At 43.3% G+C, this 19,901-nt stretch overlaps 1 protein-coding gene and 1 long non-coding RNA gene across 2 annotated transcripts; both read right to left on the reverse strand.

The window, feature by feature from the left end:
- Positions 1–1,565: 1,565 nt before the first annotated feature.
- LOC118156887 (E3 ubiquitin-protein ligase RBX1) lies at positions 1,566–12,548 on the reverse strand. Its single transcript, XM_035311104.1, has 5 exons — positions 12,406–12,548; positions 10,758–10,836; positions 4,435–4,505; positions 3,064–3,149; positions 1,566–1,732 (listed from the first exon to the last, which is right to left on the reverse strand). Exons 1-5 carry the CDS (start codon positions 12,481–12,483, stop codon positions 1,720–1,722), a joined length of 327 nt encoding a protein of 108 aa, XP_035166995.1. The 5' UTR covers positions 12,484–12,548; the 3' UTR covers positions 1,566–1,719.
- LOC118156890 lies at positions 4,820–9,239 on the reverse strand. Its single transcript, XR_004746489.1, has 2 exons — positions 8,931–9,239; positions 4,820–8,844 (listed from the first exon to the last, which is right to left on the reverse strand). It is a non-coding gene; the product is annotated as an uncharacterized LOC118156890 (long non-coding RNA).
- Positions 12,549–19,901: the final 7,353 nt, after the last annotated feature.

The raw sequence follows: 19,901 nt of genomic DNA on the forward strand, positions 1-19,901 counted from the left end.
AATGACAGAAAAGAGAGGGAAATGCCCGCACTGATGTGCGTGTCCCCGGCCAAAAAAATACGCTCAGGGCAATATGGACAGACTAAAAAACAACAACAACAAAAAAAAACGTAGCTGGACCCAAAACAAAGTTCTTGAGGAACTAAATTCCTCCATCAGCGAACATCTGGGTTCCAGGTCCTGAGAAATCCAACGCTGTAAACACAACGGACTGCCATAAACAGGGCCATCTGACATTTCAGTTGTCTGGACAGGACTTTCAGATGGGAGTCCAAATTCCAGGCATCAGCATTTAACCTGCCTACCCCGCTGCCTGGATCAATGCTTTGACCACCATTGAGATCATCTTTCCCCTCTCTTCTGCTCCGTTCCTGTCCCCCCACCAGAACTACCTCGCAAATTCAGAATGAGCTTTCTGCCAACTGAACCGTGTAAATAAGCTGTCTAGCGATAAAACTCTCCTGATTCTGCTTGTTCCATTTTCTTCTTCAGGGTGAAAGACAGGAAACCGTATCATTTCAGAGCACTGACACCAGCTGGTAAAATAATCCTGGTATTTGCTTGCTGCAGGTTAAAGAAAGCTCCAGCAATTGCTGTAAAACCTGCAAGTTTTGGTTCCATCGATGATCTTCGTTCCCTATCACTGTAGTACATTAACGTTTAACATCAGCTCTCAGATGTCCCATCCTCAATAGCTAGGAAAAATGTGTTGATGAAAAGGTAACCTCGTGAATAACCAGCACAAGAAATTTACGGTATCTACCGCTGCGAGCGTGAAGGGACACAGCCTTTCGTAGCAGGGAGGATTCCTTTGACCTTGTTCAAGCCCCTGGCATCTGCTGAGGCTCTCAAGATGGGAGCCAAATTTTGATGCAGTGAAGAGAACACCAGTTGGCACAGCAGATACCAAACAAAACATGATGCAGTTTTCAGAGTCACATCTGGCCAGTAAGAACCGTGGGTTGGCTTGAACTGGGAAAATACCAGCAGAAAGCCAACCCAGCACGAGTTTGTTCGGACGCTGCTTATTTTCAGCTCTGCAGTCAATCTATCAGGTGAATTTCCCAAGTTTACTTGCACCCGACACATCGAAGTGCTTTATGACCGCTGATAAAAAAATCTTAACGTTTAATTAGCATCTCCCAAGCTCAACAGATGGAACTGCAAACAGGTACTGAATTTTTCCTCCGCTGGGGAGCTGGTTTAGTCAAACTAGAGAGCCGAAGCATGAGAGAATAATTTCTAATAATGACACAACCCCTAACTGTCCAGATCATCATTTCAGCTCAGCCACGAGAAGCATGTCCACAAGAAATGCCATTTGCATAAATTACTCAGCCAGGCATGTCCTGAGCCCAGCGCACTACACGACGGAGCTCGATGCTGACTTCAGAGGGCCAGAGGCGTGGTTCCGAATCACGTGGGAGTACGACCAAACCCACAGTCAAAAGCTGGGCATGCTGACAGGAAGAGCTGCCCAGCTTCAGAGCTCCCTGGCTGAAGTCTACAGATAATTCTCCTTCCTCATTCACCGACTTGCCGCTCATGAAAGGAGGACAAACTTAGACGGGAGGCTCCAGCAAGATTTTATTCAGTGGTATACAAGAGGGAGAAATTAAGGTTAAATGGCATACACTACTGATTTTTCAAGTTGCTAAGACAAACCCATAGGGACATGAACAACTGAGGATGACGATGTAAGAAGCGTGACGACCATCTCTAGTGTCCGTACCTGCAAATATACAATATGTTAATGCTTTTTTTTAAAAAGAAAAAAAAAAGGTTAATACTAGCACTGATTTAGACATACTATTCTCATTGTATCACAAATGATTTGCATGTAAACCAGGTGAAGATAAAATGCTACGCTATAGAAACCGTAGGAAGTTCTCCATGTTTCACTTCTCTCTGAAGTCCATCTAGATACTGGTTAGATGGGCAACTGTTAAAGCCTCCCCAGGATTTCACATGCAAGAGACCTCCTGTACCCTAACCTTTTGCCCTGAATCCCACTTCGAATATACCCTGGGTGAAAACAAGGCCAAAGCCTGTAATATCCCCAGACATACCCCTGAGCACCGATAAGATACTCATTTATGCCCATTTCTCATAATGCTGCCTCTGCAAAATCACTCACTAGCCAGACAACATGGGCTCAGTTTTCATTAGGTGCTCATTAAAACGTTTTAATATCAGAACTCTGTTTCTCAAGTTGTCCTGTCAACGACATGGCTTATTGTGAACCAGATCACAAAGAGGATCCTGCAGAGTTTTATTAGGTTCTGCTTTGTTTTAATCTGGACTCTAGTTAGAATTAATATGCTTTAAAAAAGGGGGAAAGAAAAAGGAGCGTCAATCCACAGTTAAGAAAAGATTAAGGCAAAAATGGTGCAGAACGGAACAGGTGACAAACTTAGTAACCACTGCCAACATACCACTACCCCTCAAAAAACACCCATGTATTTTCCATTCGTACTCTAACAAGAGACCTCCAAAGAATACAAAATAAAAAAGAAAGTATAAATCATGAATAAATGGGTCAAAGCTGTGGCAGTGGCTATGTGGACACCTACATTCAAGACACCAGGAAATAGCCGTATTAGTCTATTATTAGATCCTATTAGAATTACAAACCAATTGTCACAATACAGAGGGACTCAACAAGACTTCTGGCATTTCAGTATAAATGCTTTGAAAAAGAAGCTAAATTCAGGTCATTTTCTAAACCCAAACAGCTCATGCAGCAGTATCGTATTCACCTGAGGCTCCACTGACAGTGAATTCCATTTCTCTTCTGCTCTCCATTCTTTACAGAGAATGTTGATAGAAATCACTACTTTCTAACAACTCCCACGTACCCCACAGCTACCTGGGCTCCTCACCACCATGGGACTAAGGGAAGGCCACTATACAGCAAGGTGGAAACGAAGAAAACCCTTTCCCAACAGCAACTATGCCCTCAGACCCACAAAGGTGAGACTACCCTCATAAATGACATCACTGATTTCTATTAGCAGGAGGGCCATTGGATTTTTCATCTTGAAATCTCTGTAGGATACGTACTTTTGGAACTCCCATTCCCTGTTGTCCAGCGGACATACTTGGCGAGTTTTGAGCCAGCGAGAGATGCAGTGGAAGTGGAAAGCGTGCTGGAAGAGAAAATTCCAATCACATCATTTCAGAACACACTAACGCACCTCAGTGTAAAAAATTACCACAGAAAGCATCGCGTTAAGAAAAGAGCAGCAAGTGTTTGCAGACAAAGGTGGGGAGCACAGATCATCCAGCTCACTGGGAAAAGCGAGGAACCAGTCTGCATTTTCAGAGAGAAATGAAACATGAGTGAAATGGCAGCAGGCAGCCCGTTTCACAGCACATGCAGTGGCAAGCAACTGACTTCTGATGAAGGAGAGCGCAGAGTTTAGCAGCTGCTAAAATTGGCAGAGCAGATGCTGATAAGCAGCATAATCAGAAAGACAAGGAAGAGGGTTTCACAGCGAGTAGCAAGGACGATATGTATGTATACATGCTGAAGCTCTCCAACAATCTTCTGGACAAACTAACACTTGAATAAAAATGAACTTGCAAAATTAGAAAGAAAAAAAATAAAATCTCTATTCTGTGCCTAGTACAGACACCCTCTTCCATACCCCAAATAGCTACTCAAAAACAAGGTTCCATTCGTGGTAACTCTTGCACACAGAAATCTTCATTTTGACACTAAAGTATTCTCATATGACTAAAAATTTGCTCTTGTCCTTTACAGATGGAATTGGTACATTTATAATCCTGTTTCAGCATTATCTCACTGGAACTTGATCCCACAGCATAGTGAGGATGGGATGGGTGAACAGGGAGGAAGACATTAAGGAAAAATGTCTTCGAGCTCAGGTTCACATACTAGTGGGACCATGTACAAAGGATCATATATGGCCACATACAAAGAACTGGAGATTATAAACTAGAACCAATTTCACCTGTCTCCAAAAGGGAAAGCAAATCACCTGATTACCCCATATGGATTCCTTGAATCAGCCTGCATAAAGACAAATCAAGCATGGTGACATTCAAGTAATCCTATTATCTGGGAAGAAAAAAATAAAAGACATAGCCCCTACGCAGCCCCTACCAGATCAGGAAAATCCTGCTCTAAATTAAAGATCTGTTCTGCTTCCAGAATGCATAGATAAAGGTGTACTTTCCTCCTTCTCTTCTGTGTCTTCCTCATATACCTCTGGAACTCTCACTTATTTTTTCCCTTCTCTCTCCTTTACACACATTACTAAACAGATGGCGTTTAAAGTTGTGTGTTGTTTATTTTTTTTTCCTAGTAGATTCTCTGACACATTTTAGAGAACTAACTTTGTCGCAATTCATGCAAAAAGGGGGTAACATCACTGCACGCCAGCTCAGCAATTAAAGAGTTTCCCTTACATTGCAGACGCCCCATGCAACTGTGCACTCTTCAGAGGTAGCTGATGCTTGGTTTGCTTGACATTCTATGCCTGTGAAAACAAAAATTAAACACATATATACAGGAGAAGAAGATGTACATGCAACACCAACTGCTGGAATCCTTCATTACAACAGGGGAGGCTCTTTGTTTTGTTGCATTTATTACATCAGAAAGTGTCAGGAGCAGTTGGTTTCATGTATACTGTTTTTCTAAAATTATTAGATCAAAATACATTTCATCTCACTTTCCTTCTTCCTCTACATTTTTAATATTCCAAAGTTCCAGATGGCAGCAGTACTTAGCTCATCCACCAGCGGCATGTGCCTGTTTTCCAGATTTGAAGGATAAATATTTTTATTTTTCTTCCTCTTGTGTTTTAATGCATCTGTTCTGATTATCAGTCGCAGCAGAGCTTTGAAGAAAAGTTTACTTAAATCTCTTATCCAGGTTTCTCTGAATATAAATTCATTCATCTTGTCAGACATTTGGCACCATTAGTGAAATTTACAATTTAATTTGCTCACGTAATGATGGGGTTTGTCCGTCTGCTGCGATAGGTAAGTATACCACCAAAAACACAACAGAAAAAAAGAAAGGTTTAGAATGTGTATTTTCAACTTTTCCTACCTGACAGCTGACGTGGGATGACCCCAAAAAGGATAAAGACTACTTTTGGCTTTGGGTTAGATTATATCAGATGGCATGGGTAAGAGAATGAGGAAGGAAGAACTGCTCTAGGAAAATAAATCCAACAACCTGATTCTCTGTTCTAGAGCTTGAACAATTTACTTCTGGTCCAGCTCAAGAAGAAATTTCAGAATAAGAAGGCTCTTCCAACTCCTCCACAGTCAGCAGCAGAAACCTGTGACCAACAATTTAATCTAGCTTTCTGCTAAAGGATGCTTCCTTTAAAAGTCAAGCCAAAATGGTTTAAAAAGACGTGCTGATAGATGATCAGCTTAGAATTTGATACATGGGCTTGTTGCTTTCTTTTTTTGCAGATCTTTTTTCCTAGCAAAGATAATGTCTGAATGAGCTCCAACTTGCTGTTTGTGTTTCGTTTGCTCAAACGTGCTCTGAGGAAAAGGAATTTGATTCACAAATTAAGAATTCAAAAAACTTTCAAGCCCCACAGGTTTAGCTGAAAAACATCATCTTTATTTTTTTCCGTCCCATTTATCCATTGCTCCGTTTTCCGCTCTCTTTCAGCTGTGGAGATGAACAAAGTCAGAGAAAAGCCAATTTTTCATGACATGCAAGGGAGATACGTTAACCTTGGTCATGGGAAATTACTCACAGCAAGACTCAGGTCTAAAGAAGCTCAGTAGCAACAACTGCTCGGCATGGTTTGAATGAATCTCTATTAATTATATGTTTTACATCTAGATACAATACACAACAGAAAGTCCAAAGCTCAGTCCTTGGCCTGCCCACAGAAGAGAACGAAACCAGTTCAGCTGAAAAGTACAGCTGAAAAGTCTGATGACTTAATGCCTTAAGCCGTCAACACATGCAGCAATGAAACTAAATCTGATTAAGAAAATGGAAGACGTTCAAGAACCTTGAAGAGCCTCAATCACTTTGGTGAAACGTGCACCTGTTTACAATTTGCTGCAAAAATCTTACGGTTACTATAATACAGGCTCATGGTCCTACAGCTTATCCTACATATAATGATAGTTTGAAATACTTGGCAGGAGTCTGTACATTAACAGAGAACGGTGAAAAGATGAGTAGTGAAAGGAAAGGAAATCCATTTGAAGCAAAAAAGTCAACTGGCAAGCTAACTTTATCTGCAGAAGTTTGTGAAAGCCAGGAAAATACTGCAGCACACAGTATCCTTATTTTGCTTCTTCTCTTTCCCTGCTGGAGGGAGGATATTGGGCATATTAGAACTAAAGTCCATCTAGCCCCATTCTTATGTCAGTTTGCCTTTTTACTCCCTAAGTGGCCCTACCCTGTTAGCTGTGCCCTGTGGATCACAACCCAGATTTTTCTTTTCCAGGCTTTAAAAGGATTCCACGTTTGAGTGTGAATGAGAGGGAAGACAGACGGTTTAGGTAAGGGAGAGGAGCAGGACCAGAGTTCATTTAAGTGTCATTTGCTGACCAGCAAGTGCAGTCTAAAATATAACAGTCCCAAAAGCTTAAGAGGACAGATGAACTTTTGCAGAAATAGCTGAAGAGGAGTTCTCTCATGGTGATGTAAGGCCCTCCCAACAAGACATCCAGATTTAACTCCCCCAATCAAGCAGGCTGGAGACTACTGCTGGCACTGCTACCTTCGGCTGCCAAAAAAAGAAACCCCTAAAGCCGAAGCACTTCCCGGACTCCCACTATCCTAATTTCAAAAAGGGACAATATATCAGCTCTGAAACAATACAAATGAACAGCCACTGTCAGAAAATAAAGCTGATGATCCTGGCTATGGAAGAAAGATGAGCTATTTTCTGGCTGCTGACCCAAATGAAGTGGTAAGAGACAGCCAGTAACAGGTACTGGAGCAATACTGAACTTCTCTTCTTTTGCCTTGCTTTTGGCAGAGTATCCGGAGCTAATACTCGAGCTACCTGTAAATAAACGTGAAAGAGGCAATGGAAGTGTTTCATCACTGGGAGTTATATCAACACATATTGCGTAATGGTAACTTCTGAATCTTAGCATCTAGTAAGAACCATCCCTCTCCATATACGTCTATTGCAGAAACCTCCTGTATGTTTGTAACCAAAGTACCCCGAGATTTAAGTAGCCACAATGGCAGGTATCAGAAGTCACCTACGTGTCTCCTGCAGCAACAGCCTGCTGCACTGCTAAATTTGATGACAGAGCTCTTCAAAATGGCTTCCCCTTGAGCAAGGGCAACCACGGTATGGGTTCCCTTTAACTTTAGAAAGCAAGATGCAAAGAGATGTTCTGAAGGGACTGACTCATTGGGAAGACCAGAACAAAATGCAGATTCCTTGGCTAGCAGCACACGTTGTTTTAAACCAGAGACAGAAAAACAACAACAAAAACAGGCTAGTAAACTTGTACATTTCTTACTTACAAAATATTGACTGAGTTTTCCAATTCTGTTTTTCAAACTTCAGATGTTTTTCAGAACTTTCCCGTTGCAATGTTCTCAGTTTCTTAAGAATGATCTGCAGATTTTTCTAAATACTTACCCTAAATTCCTCCTGTCATATTGTCACGATTCATTCTACTTATAGCCCCCTTGTATGACAGTCAGCATTTCCTCTTAGAATCACAGTCCCAAAATATTTGTACACAGCTATCACTTTCCACGCTCACTTAATGAGTTAGCAAACTATATATACATGACTTAGCAAGCTTTATATACTTAGTTCAGTTCTGTTCTTCTCAGAAAGCCAAAATCAACTAACCTGTTAAGCATCCTGAGACTCTGCTCTGGATTCTAACCAATTCGTCCGTCTTTGTGAAAATGGACTATCAAATTGTGTACTTTGCGTCTTACTATCAAAGGAAGGGACCACTATTTGGATGGCACATTTCATACAGTTCAAAAGTATGCTGGACACCTTACAGGACTGCATTCCACATTGCAGATGAGAAGGTAACCCACTCACAGAGTTTCCTAACACTCAACTTGCCAAGCTGCAATGATAACACCAAAGAGCAAACCTCTGAAGAAACGAGGAACACTGCTTAAGTAAAATCTAAATAGGGCCTGGGTCCTCCCAGAAAAGAACAAAAACAAAACACCGTAAGTCTACTCATCCCTTCTATGTGCTGGAAATGAACCGTATTGAGGGTCAGGGGAATCCTCTGTCCATATTACCAACAAACAAGTCGTAACGTACATGCACTCGAAGGACTGCACGAAACCTTAACATTGTTACATCCTCGTTTTTAGATGTTGGATTAATAATGTTAACAATCCTCCATTAGCGTGGCTGGCGTTACTTATCACTCTTTTAATGTTTTCCCTTTTAAGGTTTCTTTTCATCACTAGGCGAGGGAGGCATTTGTACCCTGCATTTTATCAAACCGAATCTCGTGTTGTTCTTCCCTGTACGTTCTAGTAATTTTTCCTCAATTTCTAATCACTTCACATCTTATGTTTGAAAATCTAATTAAAGTGTTGCTTAACATCATTAATGACCCGTAACAAGGAAGTAAGTAAATCCAGAGCCAACACTGATCTCGGAACACCAATTTAGATACCCTTTCTACTCTGTATACTGTCAATTTTGGTCCACCATTTGCAGTTCAGGCTTTTCATAATGTTGCTCGTACCCTAACTAATACTGTGTTACACTTGAGCAACTCAAAAAAAAAAAAAAAGATGGAAAAAAAAGAAAAAACTCTAAGTTACCCATCTGCTTTTCCTTTGCTGTTTTTTCCATAACCTACATATGCACTTTCAAACTCACCCAACACCAATTTTGGTAGGGGATATACACACACACACACAAATATATAAAAATATAAAATATGTATTTTTAAGGACTAACAGAATAAATTCACTACTGGAAAGTAACACCTGTCCATGCTCTTTACAGCTCCTCTACATCTTGCCCTCATCCTCTTAGTTCCTATTTGCCATTTAACAGAAATAACAAAAATGAGACTGCATTTGTCTCTCATAGGAGGCAGATTCACAGAATGAAACACACTGAAATCCACTATCTTACAACATATCCCTCTTATTTGGAAGTATTATCTTGAATTACAGGGCTGCATATATTTACCCTTTACACTTGTAAATTTGATAAATGTATATCTTACGTTCTAAAAAATCTTCAAAATTTCATTTACCTGTCAGTTATACGTTCTCCTCTCTAATAAATCATAAAGACAAGAGACTAAGTTGTAGTCAATGTCAATCTCAAGTACTTTTCAGGGTGGTGCAGGTACTTTAAAAATCAATTTTTATGCCACAGGAATTTAGTGTATTTCATAATCACTATTATCGCTTGCTTTTTTTAGTGTCATCATTCCCTTTCTAATAACAAAGAATAAACCGAGGGATGGATAGGAAGTAGCTGGTTCAAAATACAAACACATCTGTTCCAAAACGAAGAAGTCAACTTGCTTAATCTAGTTTCAGCCCCATGTTACCGTGCTTTCTTTTTTTTTTATAAAAGAAAACCCAACAAAAACTTCTGAGAGTAGTTTTGTAATTAATGTTTACTTATAATGTGAAATCAGGTGCATCTCTCAGCAATCATTACTATAAACTTTTCTGTTTTTTGTTTGTTTGTTTTCATATAGGCTTATTGGCAGCGTTACCATTACCTGTACTTGCAAGGGCTACAAAAAAAAAGAAACAAAGCTATCACAATGGAATGGTGACTAACATTTCTCAGACATTGTAGCTCCTGCTTTTTGGGGTCCCACAATCCTACCGTTTTAGTAATACAGACAAATTTCTATCTGAGGTATATTAAAAGGTGTTTTGTCCCTCGCTACTGAACAAAAAGTGGACAGTTATTGTGTAAGTAATACCCTGTCAAATTTTTGAGGGAAAAAATGGGTTTTGTAGTCATTACCTATCCTTTACGGGACTAAAACCAGTGACTTTGTATATACACACCTATTTCACAATAGAAGTGTTTGTGCATTGTTTTTAATCCTATTATCACTTTATTTTCCAACACAGCAAGCATGTTTTTTTTTGGAAACCATCAAAAAAAATCGAGCAAGTACTAGCAAGACTTGGTCTTCAGTTTTGGTATTTGATTATCCTGTTTGTAAATCAACCAGTTAATTTTCTAGGTAGTCATAAAATTCCCTATAGCATAACACAAACTAACTTATGTAAGGGAGCTTTTGTAGAATGAGGAGCAAAAAACAGTTACTGGTCCGAGCCTTTTCTCAGACACAGAAAGCAGCACAAGATTTATTCCTAATGGTTGCCATCAAAAAGTTGATACCTGTCCCAACACCTGCAGCCTTAATCTCTAAGGCTTCTCTTTGTGAGCAGTACCTGTCGACCCTAAATAATCTGACTTCATACTGGCTCTTTATTATCACTTCCTTTCCTTTTGTTTGCATTCAAAATACACTCAGCACCTTCAGCTCTTCTGCAGATACAGTACCAAGTGATTCTATTCTTTAGAAGAAAAGGGTAAGTGAAAAACAGTACACAAAAACAGGGTCACAAAAACAGATTTCAGGATTTCAGCAGTATATAAAACTGAGCTTCGTATTTGCTCTGCAAAGACTTATTTCTGAGCTGAAAGCTGGATTTACTGAAATATACCCTGAACAGTGGAAATTTCAGCTGCACGTCATGTACATGTGAAAACTGTCAGCTCTCTTCCCCACCGTTTACTTACATAGATCCATAATATGGTTTCTGCAAATGGCACAGTTATCAACCACAATGTCCCATGCCCAGAGAGCTACTGCGTTCCACTAGAGAGGGGGACAAAAAAGAAAAACATAATTTTCACTCATTTTATAGCATACGATAGTTCTTGTTCTTCCTCAAGATCCCATTTATTTCTGAAATGGAAAAGGTGGAATATTTTAAAAAATCTTGTAACTCCAGAGTAATTCTTTCGCATGAGTTGAGAAGTGTTACCGGAAAGCAGCGGAACATTCCCTTCACACACACCTCTTGGACCCAACCTCAGAAACACCTCCCTTAGTCTCTCCTTTTTGTTTTTTTGTCAAACAATCACAGGATCTGTATTTCTATTTGAGATGTATAAACAAGGATGTGCCTCATGCCACATCCTCAGGTGTGATGGAAAGGACAGTACTTTGGAGAAAGGCCAGCTGAGATGTTATTTTGTTACGAGGAATTTCCATTACTTGCACCAGTTCTAGTAACGGTCGGGGCCAACAACCAGAATCATCTCTAACTTTGTCCTTCACTGACTCCTGACCCATCTCTTTTGCAAAAATTAAAAATTTGAAAGCGCTACCAAAGAAACCTTTCAAAGATAAAACGTAAGAGGAATCTCTATCTTCCATGCTACTTCAGCGGAAGGGTTGGCTAAAAAATTCCGTGGCAATTTTAGAAAAGCGATTTAGAATGAGATTGTTAACACAAGCTATGCAAAAAAACATAGCACCTTTTTATTCCACCCCCCAAAAAATCCAGAATCGTGTCTTTGGTAAATTCACAAAATAGATGGGTTTGCCTTCAGTATTCAAAGCAACCCAACAGTACATTGGTAGACATGATAGTCTTCATTTACCACTTCAGTAGTGTGGGTATTTTGTTCCTTCTTACTTTTTCGGTACATGATTCTATTGACGGCACTACAGTAAATCTTCTGTAGTGTATTCCATTTTGTGGCGTTTTCTCAGTGTTTGTATTCCTTCCCTCAACCTGTGGATTCTGAAGGAGGAACGCAGACTCCCAAGTGTTGCTAAGGGGTACCACATTAATACTAGTAGCAAATACAAAGTCATCATGATACTACTAGCTCTTGTAGGAAACGGGTGAGTAGCGATCTTCCGACTACCGTGCCATGGGGGTTGGCAGGAGGCGTTCACCTCTCAGGAGTTCCACCTGCACATCCGGGCAGCAATGACAACCCCCCCAGCACCCTTATCGCTTCCACACGGCAAGATATCAAGATTCAAGCTCCAGGACTGGGCTGGGTGAGGCCCTGGGCACCCTGACCCAGCGGCCGCCGTCCCCGCCTCTGACAGCGATCAGGACGCGGCGACGCCGCCGGTGCCCCCCCCGGGGCCGAGGGCAGGCGGCAACCCCCGGCCCGGCGGGCCCTGACAGGACCGGCCCGCGCCCGCTGATTGGCCAGCCCCCCTCCGCGCTCGGCGCCCATTGGCCGGGACGCACGCCAAGCCACCCGCAAGCCCCGCCCCGCCGGTGTGGGGCCGGGCGGCCGGCTCCGGGAGGGCAGCGAGGAGCCACCCCCGCCCCGCTCGCCGCCAGCGGGACCGGGACCGGGACCGGGACCGGGACCGGCCCCGGGCCCCCGCAGCTCGCCCCGCCGCGCCGGGCCTCACTTTCTTGACTTCGAAGCGCTTCTTGCCCGCGCCGCTGTTAGTGCCGCTGGGGGTGTCCACGTCCATCGCGGCCGCCATTTTGGATGCGTGATCCGGCCGTGCCGCTCAGTGCGCATGCGCGGTGAAAAAGAGGGGGTGGGGGAGGGAGGAGACGGGGAGGGGGCGGGGCTCTCCGGGAGCCCCGCCCCCGACAGGTGCGGAAGGAGCACGGCTCGCAGGGCAGGCCGGGAGTTGCGGTCACGTGACCCGGGCTCTTAAAGGAGCCGCGTAGGGCGGGGCAGCGCCCCCCCCCAGTGCCGTTACTTCATCGCCCCCTCTCCCCCCCCCCCGCGCGCGGGGTTGCGCAACCCGAGGGGCGGGGCCGCGCCGGGAGCCGGTGGGGGAGGGGTGGGGCGGGGCCGAGGATTTAAAGGGACAGAGCCCCGCAGCTGCGGACAGACGGCGGCGGGTGGTGGGGGTGGTGTCGCTGCCCCCGGGGGCGTTGGGGCGGTTTGAAAGGGGCCGGGGGTGCTCGGGAAGGCGGCTCCTCAATAAAGCAGCTCTGTTCAAAGCAGCGCTGCGAGATTTTTAATAAAAATACCCATTTCAACCCTAAATGCACACGAACACCCCCTCAACACGCTAGAACCCTGGCCATTAATGGAATAGGGTTTGCAGGATTTTGTTTTTCTAATAAAGCCCATCCATTTTAACCCTCAGTACGCGGTGGCATACCCCTAAGCTCCCTGGGAACCCTGGCCGTTAACGCAGCGCGGAGCAGCGGAGGGCTGGTAGCCCCGGTTCAGCCCCGGCTGAGTGCAGCCATACGGAACTATGGTCGCGGCACGGCGGGGAGGTGGCTGCCGGGGTGAGAGCCGTGCAGTGGCCGCGCCGGACGCATCGCTCTGTGTAAAACCACCCTCTTGTCTTCGTCAAGACAAAAATAGCAGCGCAGACCTGAGGTCTTGCTAAAAAGGTTGCGGGTTTGCTTGTTTTGAAAAAAAAATAAAAAACACCACAAGATATCAAATGATGTGGAATAGAATGATGGAATGTATATCTCTCTGCTTATTTAATTAATATTTACTGATACGTGCATACGTACGCACAGTACCAACAATGTGAACTGTATTAGGCCGCCAGTGAAATCAGTGACGGTATTCCCCAGTTCGTAAAAGGCACGTCGGATCCGCCTTCTTCAGTCTACCTGAAATAATCCGCTTTCTGTTGGTGGTTTCGTGCCACCCATGATCTCCTTCCCCTAGGAAAAGTGCATCCCCTCAGACCTGTTTTTCCCCTCTCCAGGCTGTGTTGTAGGGAGGTGGCAGTAGCTGCTGCAGGCAGGCTGCAGCTTTGAAAAGCACCAGCCCCAAAAGAAACGCAACGCTGGTCCAAATTACCGGGGATGCTTTGAAGAATGGATCGTTTTTCAAACCACCAGGACATGCAGGGGAAAATGAGGAGGCTGCCAAGCTGAAAAGGCAGGGAGACAGACAGACGAGGTGGCAGATGACGACTGCTCTGTGTATGGTTACTCCCAATTAAAACGAGACAAACTCCCTCTTCCGATCGTCAAAAACTGTTCCAAAAGGCAAGGCACCAACAGCCTGCGGACTCCAGTGCAGTTACCTTCCAGCCCCAGAGTCTGTTATTTTGGTCATTGCTTTTCTCCTTCAAGGTCCTGTGGTTGTCTCTCCCCTATTCCCCCCCCCCCTGCAGCCACCACCATTTCCCTCTGTGGGGTTGTTGGCAGAATGCTGACCCCATACACGTGCACTTGGTGTTTTCCCACGTGGGCTGCTGGGGAACCACTCGTGAGGGGCAGCCGCTTGCAGGCCTGGCTCCCACAGCTGCCCCTTACAGGTTCCAGGCAGGGGCCTGGGGGCTGTACTGACACCATTTGACCCTCCGATGTACCAGAGCAGAGAGATCCATATGGCTCGGGGAGGAATTCCCCCCAAATTAACAGAATCAGAAGTTAAATGCTGACAGAAAATGTTGCTCTCCTGTCCCCGCTGCCTCAGCCTTTACCACTCTGTCAGCCTGAGTGCGCTCACCAGTGCCATGGGGTCTCTCTGGGGCCCTCAGGTCACCCTCAGGAATTAAAATATTCTGACAGAAAGCAGGGAATTTAAATACCTTGAAACCCTCTTTGGAGCAACACCTTTCCTTTACCGTACAGTCATGTTAGCAGGGCTGGGCCTTCCAAGTCTGTCAGGAGCAAAGTGCAGGGAATAGAGGGAGGTAGTCCTAAGCTTACAAACCTCAAGTTTACTTTCATAAAAGACTTTTGCTGTTGCATTCCTGTGCTTCACCTGCACCTTCTCAGTGCTTAAGGTGTGATTTTGATGGTGCCCTAAGCAGGAATTACCTGGCACATGAGACTCATTTCTGTTCGGTGGTTGCAAACCGAGGAGTGAAAATCAAGTGCATTTTATTACTTTTTAAATATCTGTGGGCTTGGCTGTCTGCCCTCCAGTTGCTGATGCCACTAAAAACATTTGATTTGACTAAATTGGGATTTCTAGCACCATTTGCTTCTGTGGAGGCCCAAACAGACAGCATTCACAAATGATCACTGGGACAAAACTGAATCTACAGTTTTTCCGTGTTGTCGCAAAACTTCTTGAAGTTCATGAAGTGAGCAAACAGCCTCCCGCCAGGGCTCTGTAGCATCACCAGCTAATCCAGAGTGCTTGGTATAATAAAGCTGAATTCAAAGCACAGAGACGGGGTAGATTAAGCAATATATCCCATAGATTTTTGGAGCAGACTATGGTTGATTTCTGCATAACCCCCCCCCCCCCCCCCCGCCTCTGTGCATGTTTTCCAGATGATGGTCATGTTATACCCCCATGTAGCACCACTGGCTTTGCAATCGATTACTAAAACCTCAGGAGAGAAATGGAGCCACCTACCCCTAGTAATCCAGCTAAGAAGAACAGATGAGATTTAGAGAAAGGAGCAGGTTGCAGGCTTTCATGGGATGGTGACTAATTGCTGCTCTTCCTTTTTCATGGTGTTTCACCTTAAGCTGCTTGATAACTTGCAGATAAAATAACATCCAACCGTCATGACTCAAAACCAGCCTGCAGGCTACCAGATGCTTGCAAAAGCCATGGTACTTAATGACTGTGCCCAATTTACTGCAAACAGCCTTTCCCCACACATGAAAGAGAGCAGCAGGGAGCGTGGTTCTAGGCTCAGCAAATAACACGGTCCCCACGGTGGGCTTCTCAGCCCCACCCCATGCCTGACCATCAGCTGCTGCAAGGAAACATCACTGGGACAGAAGGGTCCCGGTGCATGACAGTGAGGATGTTGAGCAGATTCCAAGGAAAGGTTTTGGACCCATTCCTCCTGCCCCTTGATGCTCTCCATCCTTGGGAAAGGTTTAGATTAGGTGTCAGGAAGAATTCTCAGGAAGGGGTGGTTAAGCACTGGAATGGGCTGCCCAGGGAAATGGTGGAGTCGCCATCCCTGGAGGAATTAAAGAGGCACGTGGATGTGGCACCTAGGGATGTGTTTTAGTGGTAGACTTGGACCTGTTGGGTGATAGTTGGTTTTGGTGATCTTACGGTCTTCTCCAACCTAGATGATTTGATGATTTGAGCACCAGGTCACAGTCTGGATGTCCCTCGTTGCTTAGGCAAAATTTTCAAAATGCTTTTTATCCATTTAGTGAGGATTTAAAAAAAAAATAACAAATATATAGAGAGAGAGAATGTTATGATAGTTCAATTCAAGTAGTTCTATGCATTTACTACTACTGCAAGTAAGCAACAATGTAAAATCTGGCAGATTAATTAATAATAGCCAGGAAAAACCACAGGAGTAGCCAAAGTAGTAACACAAGCTTGCCTACATATAAATCAATGAACTCCTACTGATTTGGGAAATCCATGAACACTCGGTAACATGAGGAGAGGCAGTTCCAGACTGGTGTGTGGGAGACACTGAAACACTGTTTACAGATATTCTTATCTACAACTACTCCCAACAGTCTTGAATATGGCACAGCCACAGAAAGGGAATAAGCACTAAAATCAGAGAAAAATATCAGCAAGGGTGGTCTGGGAGCTACCTCCACAGGAGCAGCACGGAGTGATGCTGTTTAAAAGGAAGTGAGAAGCTTCAAGCCACAGTTTTGCATCTGCCTTCCCCCATTAATTCTTAGTCCTTTTTCAAAAAATGAAAATAATAGAGTATCCCCCAATTCCTGCCAAGAAAGGGGAAAAAGCCATATTTGGCCCAAGGATTACTCTCCCACCTATTTGCTGTTTCAGTATGAGTTAAGAAAAAGAAGGGACAGGACATGATGCAAGAGCTTCAGGGAGGTTTTAATGAGACACACAGGAAGTTCTGTATTGGCTGAGAGTTTACTGCAGCTATCAAGGAGTCCTCTACCTCACTGTATCGAAATACGCATTAGTTTATCATGGAAGATCCATATATTCAAGTTCATTCACATCCCATAACCCTCTTTTTGTGAGTCTGTGATCAGTCGAGGTAACTGGTTGCACAGGTCTGAATGGGAATCTGGTAAGTAGTTCTGAGGAATCAGGAAAGCTGGGAAAAGAAGAGGCCAGAGGCCTGACAACACCACGTGCACACAAACGATCATGTACCAGGCCCTTTTCATTCCCTGGAGTCATAAAGCCAATGCCCTGTTCTCCTACCTTCCTTTGGTCACATGAAGTGGGACAAAGTACCTGCATGTACATACATTTCTCACGCTGGGGGTTGGACTAGCAAAGAAAACTTCTTCAAAACCCCACCAAATACCAGCCTTTGGTTAGAAAGGAGCCTGGAGCTGAGAAAGATTCCTTCTAACTCATCTTTCATACAGCAAAACTGTCAATTAATTAAAACGTGACGGAGAGTAGAAGGAAAACTGTTTCTCCTTCTTGTCCAGTTTTAGGACAGGGGAAATTTGAGCAGATGACAATTTATCTGGGAAGGGGAGGTTGAGGAGCCAATAGCCCCCGGAAGCTCATGAGTGAAACTCATTCTTACGCTAGCTGATTAATAATTAAGGTAGTTGCTTATGCTGAACTAGCTTTCCCTTAGTTTGCCTTACTATTTCCTTCTATTTACTCCTTTCACCCTTGCTGTCTTTTTTAGTGTATGTATACTTTACTGTATCTTTAAATTTAATCGTCAAAACCCAGGTTGTGGGTTTATTGGTGTACAGAAATTATCAGGTAATCTTTCCCGTCTACAAACACATTTCATTCCAAGTTATCTGCATTAAGAATCATTACAGAGTGCAGTTCATTTTGCATCTCCCCTTTCTATGCTGCAGGACCAAAATGTCTGCGATTCCCCTGTAGACATGGGCTGTGAAGACCAAGGGGCTTCTCTGCGGCCCTGCAAAGGTCTGTGGTGATGTTTTAGGAGAGAGGAATAATCTACTCTGTGAAAATTCCAGGGCTGCTGTGAAGGCAAGCTAAAGGCTGGGTATCCCACGTGTCCCAGTTCCCAGCAAGCGTGAGCTGAGTGTACTGGGGGAGGATTTCCTTTAAAATCTCTTCAGATCTTTTTAGCTGTGGGACGGAGACGACCTCCTCCGGCTGGAGTCTGGTGAGCGGTGGTGTCCCGATGCCACCAGGCTTGTTCACTGCAGTTAGAGCTGCCGAAAGAGAAGAGCAAAAAACAGACGGCCGTTTGACAGTAAGGAAAAGGTTGACATGCCACTTTCAGCTCAACACTGGATGTTTGCTTGGAAGCTCTGTGCAGCCGTGTTTCGTCACCCCTTCATTCCTGCCCAGGCTGTGTGGATTGCACTCAGCTCACTACGTCTCCCTCGGGTTCTCTTTCAAGTTAAATAGAAAGTTCTCAGACAACTTTGAGGGCACATTTGGGACTCACACACACAACACAACAGTGGTTTGTTTGCAGCTGCTTAATTTAAATTGGATTTCACTTCAATTCGTTGAACAGCTGAGGAACCCGTGTGGACACACTTATTTGCCTTAAGAGTTTGCTTAAAATCAGTTCCTAATTGATTTAAGCTCCACTGATCAGATTTAAATATATATTTAAAAGGTCAACACAACCTTTTGCATCGATTTAATGAAAAGATATTGAAAGCAGCGCTTGAGTAAACTGGTGCAACCCCGTGTAAAAAGCTGTTTGAATTAGTATAGTATGGATTGTCAAAAGATGGAAAAACGTTTCTCTCCCTCAAAGCTTGCAAATTCAATCTCTTGATTGAATACTAGAAAGACAGAGGTTGATGGACCTCTCCTCTGATGGAGCTGCACATTGATTTTATCATTAGATATACAAAACAAATACCTAATTCAGTAATAGGCACATTTTATGGCATCCCTTGATGGTGCTCATCTTAGTCTTTCATATCCATATACACATTTTAGCTCAAAAATCACAAACCTTCCCTCTTCAATGTGAAAGTTCAAAATTCAAGCCTGTGAATGTTTTTGAAATTATAATATTTAAAAGATTACAGTCTGGAAAGAGAGGAGCTTTTTTAAAATTTAGATAAATAGCAGTACAAAAGTATCACTTATGTCAGAAACCTATTTCACTGTTTAACAGGTGCAGATATTCATCATAAATTAAATCTCATTTGTGCTGAGAGGTTGGATTGCTGAGGAATCACTTTATTGGTATGCGAAATATTTACTATGTATAGCTGGACGGCTTCCCAGGAATTCTGATGAAATATATTAATGCACGAGAAAGCACATCCTTTCTTCACAAGACCTGTGCAAATGTAAGCTTTGCTCCTCTCAGTGTCTTATACAGAGTTATTAAAACTGTCTGAATTGTCCATACCAATTTATCTAGAATAACTGCTAAGAAAGACCTTTTCATATAGAAAATTCTCTCAGTTGAGTAAAGCCGCCCTCACAAACATGAATATACTATTAAAAATAAAACACACTTTTCTTTAAATGACATTTTTCTTCACCCTATTTAGAAATTGCCTTTTTCTTATAGGCGGGTGAGAAACCACATGTCGCTTTAAACAAGTTCAGATGCCCAGAAGAGAAGAGTGATATTGGGATCACTTCAAAAAGCACGTGAACTTAGAAGCCAATAAGTAACATTTGGCTGGGAATTGTTTGCATGTGTCCTTTGAATAACAGGCATTATTTGCTAAGAATGATTTATTTAGACAATTCAGCTATGAATTTCTGTATCTGTGGTACAGCCGAAATATGGTACAGCGGTAGAAGAGAATTCCAGTTACTGTCTAAGAAGGGTTCTTGGTTTCCATCTGTAACATGAGATTTGGGTTTGCTGTGTAGAATAATTGATCTGCATGACAAATACAGACAAGGTTAGCTCTCAGAGTGTTAAAATATGCAAGAAGAAGAAAAAAAAAGTACATCAATAGCAGGTTTTGTGCACAGACAGGAAAAGCCTCAAACAAGTGTAGACCACATTCCTAACAGCTGAGAAGCCACATAAGTAAATAGATAAATAAATAAAGCATCACTAAAAGCCAATATGAAGTGTAGCATATTAAAAAGCTAATAACTGAGAGC

This window comes from Oxyura jamaicensis (assembly GCF_011077185.1).
Source record: "Oxyura jamaicensis isolate SHBP4307 breed ruddy duck chromosome 1 unlocalized genomic scaffold, BPBGC_Ojam_1.0 oxy1_random_OJ106469, whole genome shotgun sequence".
Lineage (NCBI taxonomy): Eukaryota > Metazoa > Chordata > Aves > Anseriformes > Anatidae > Oxyura > Oxyura jamaicensis.

What these genes read in the sequence shown, in the direction of transcription:
- LOC118156887 (XM_035311104.1), bottom strand. Translation starts at nt 12,483, where the DNA reads ATGGCGGCCGCGATGGACGTGGACACCCCCAGCGGCACTAACAGCGGC. An exon ending in AGCGCTTCGAAGTCAAGAAA is followed by an intron (nt 10,837 to 12,405) that starts GTGAGGCCCGGC and finishes CCCCCTCTCTAG; the next exon opens with TGGAACGCAGTAGCTCTCTG. An exon ending in TTGCATGGGGCGTCTGCAAT is followed by an intron (nt 3,150 to 4,434) that starts GTAAGGGAAACT and finishes TTTCTCTTCCAG; the next exon opens with CACGCTTTCCACTTCCACTG.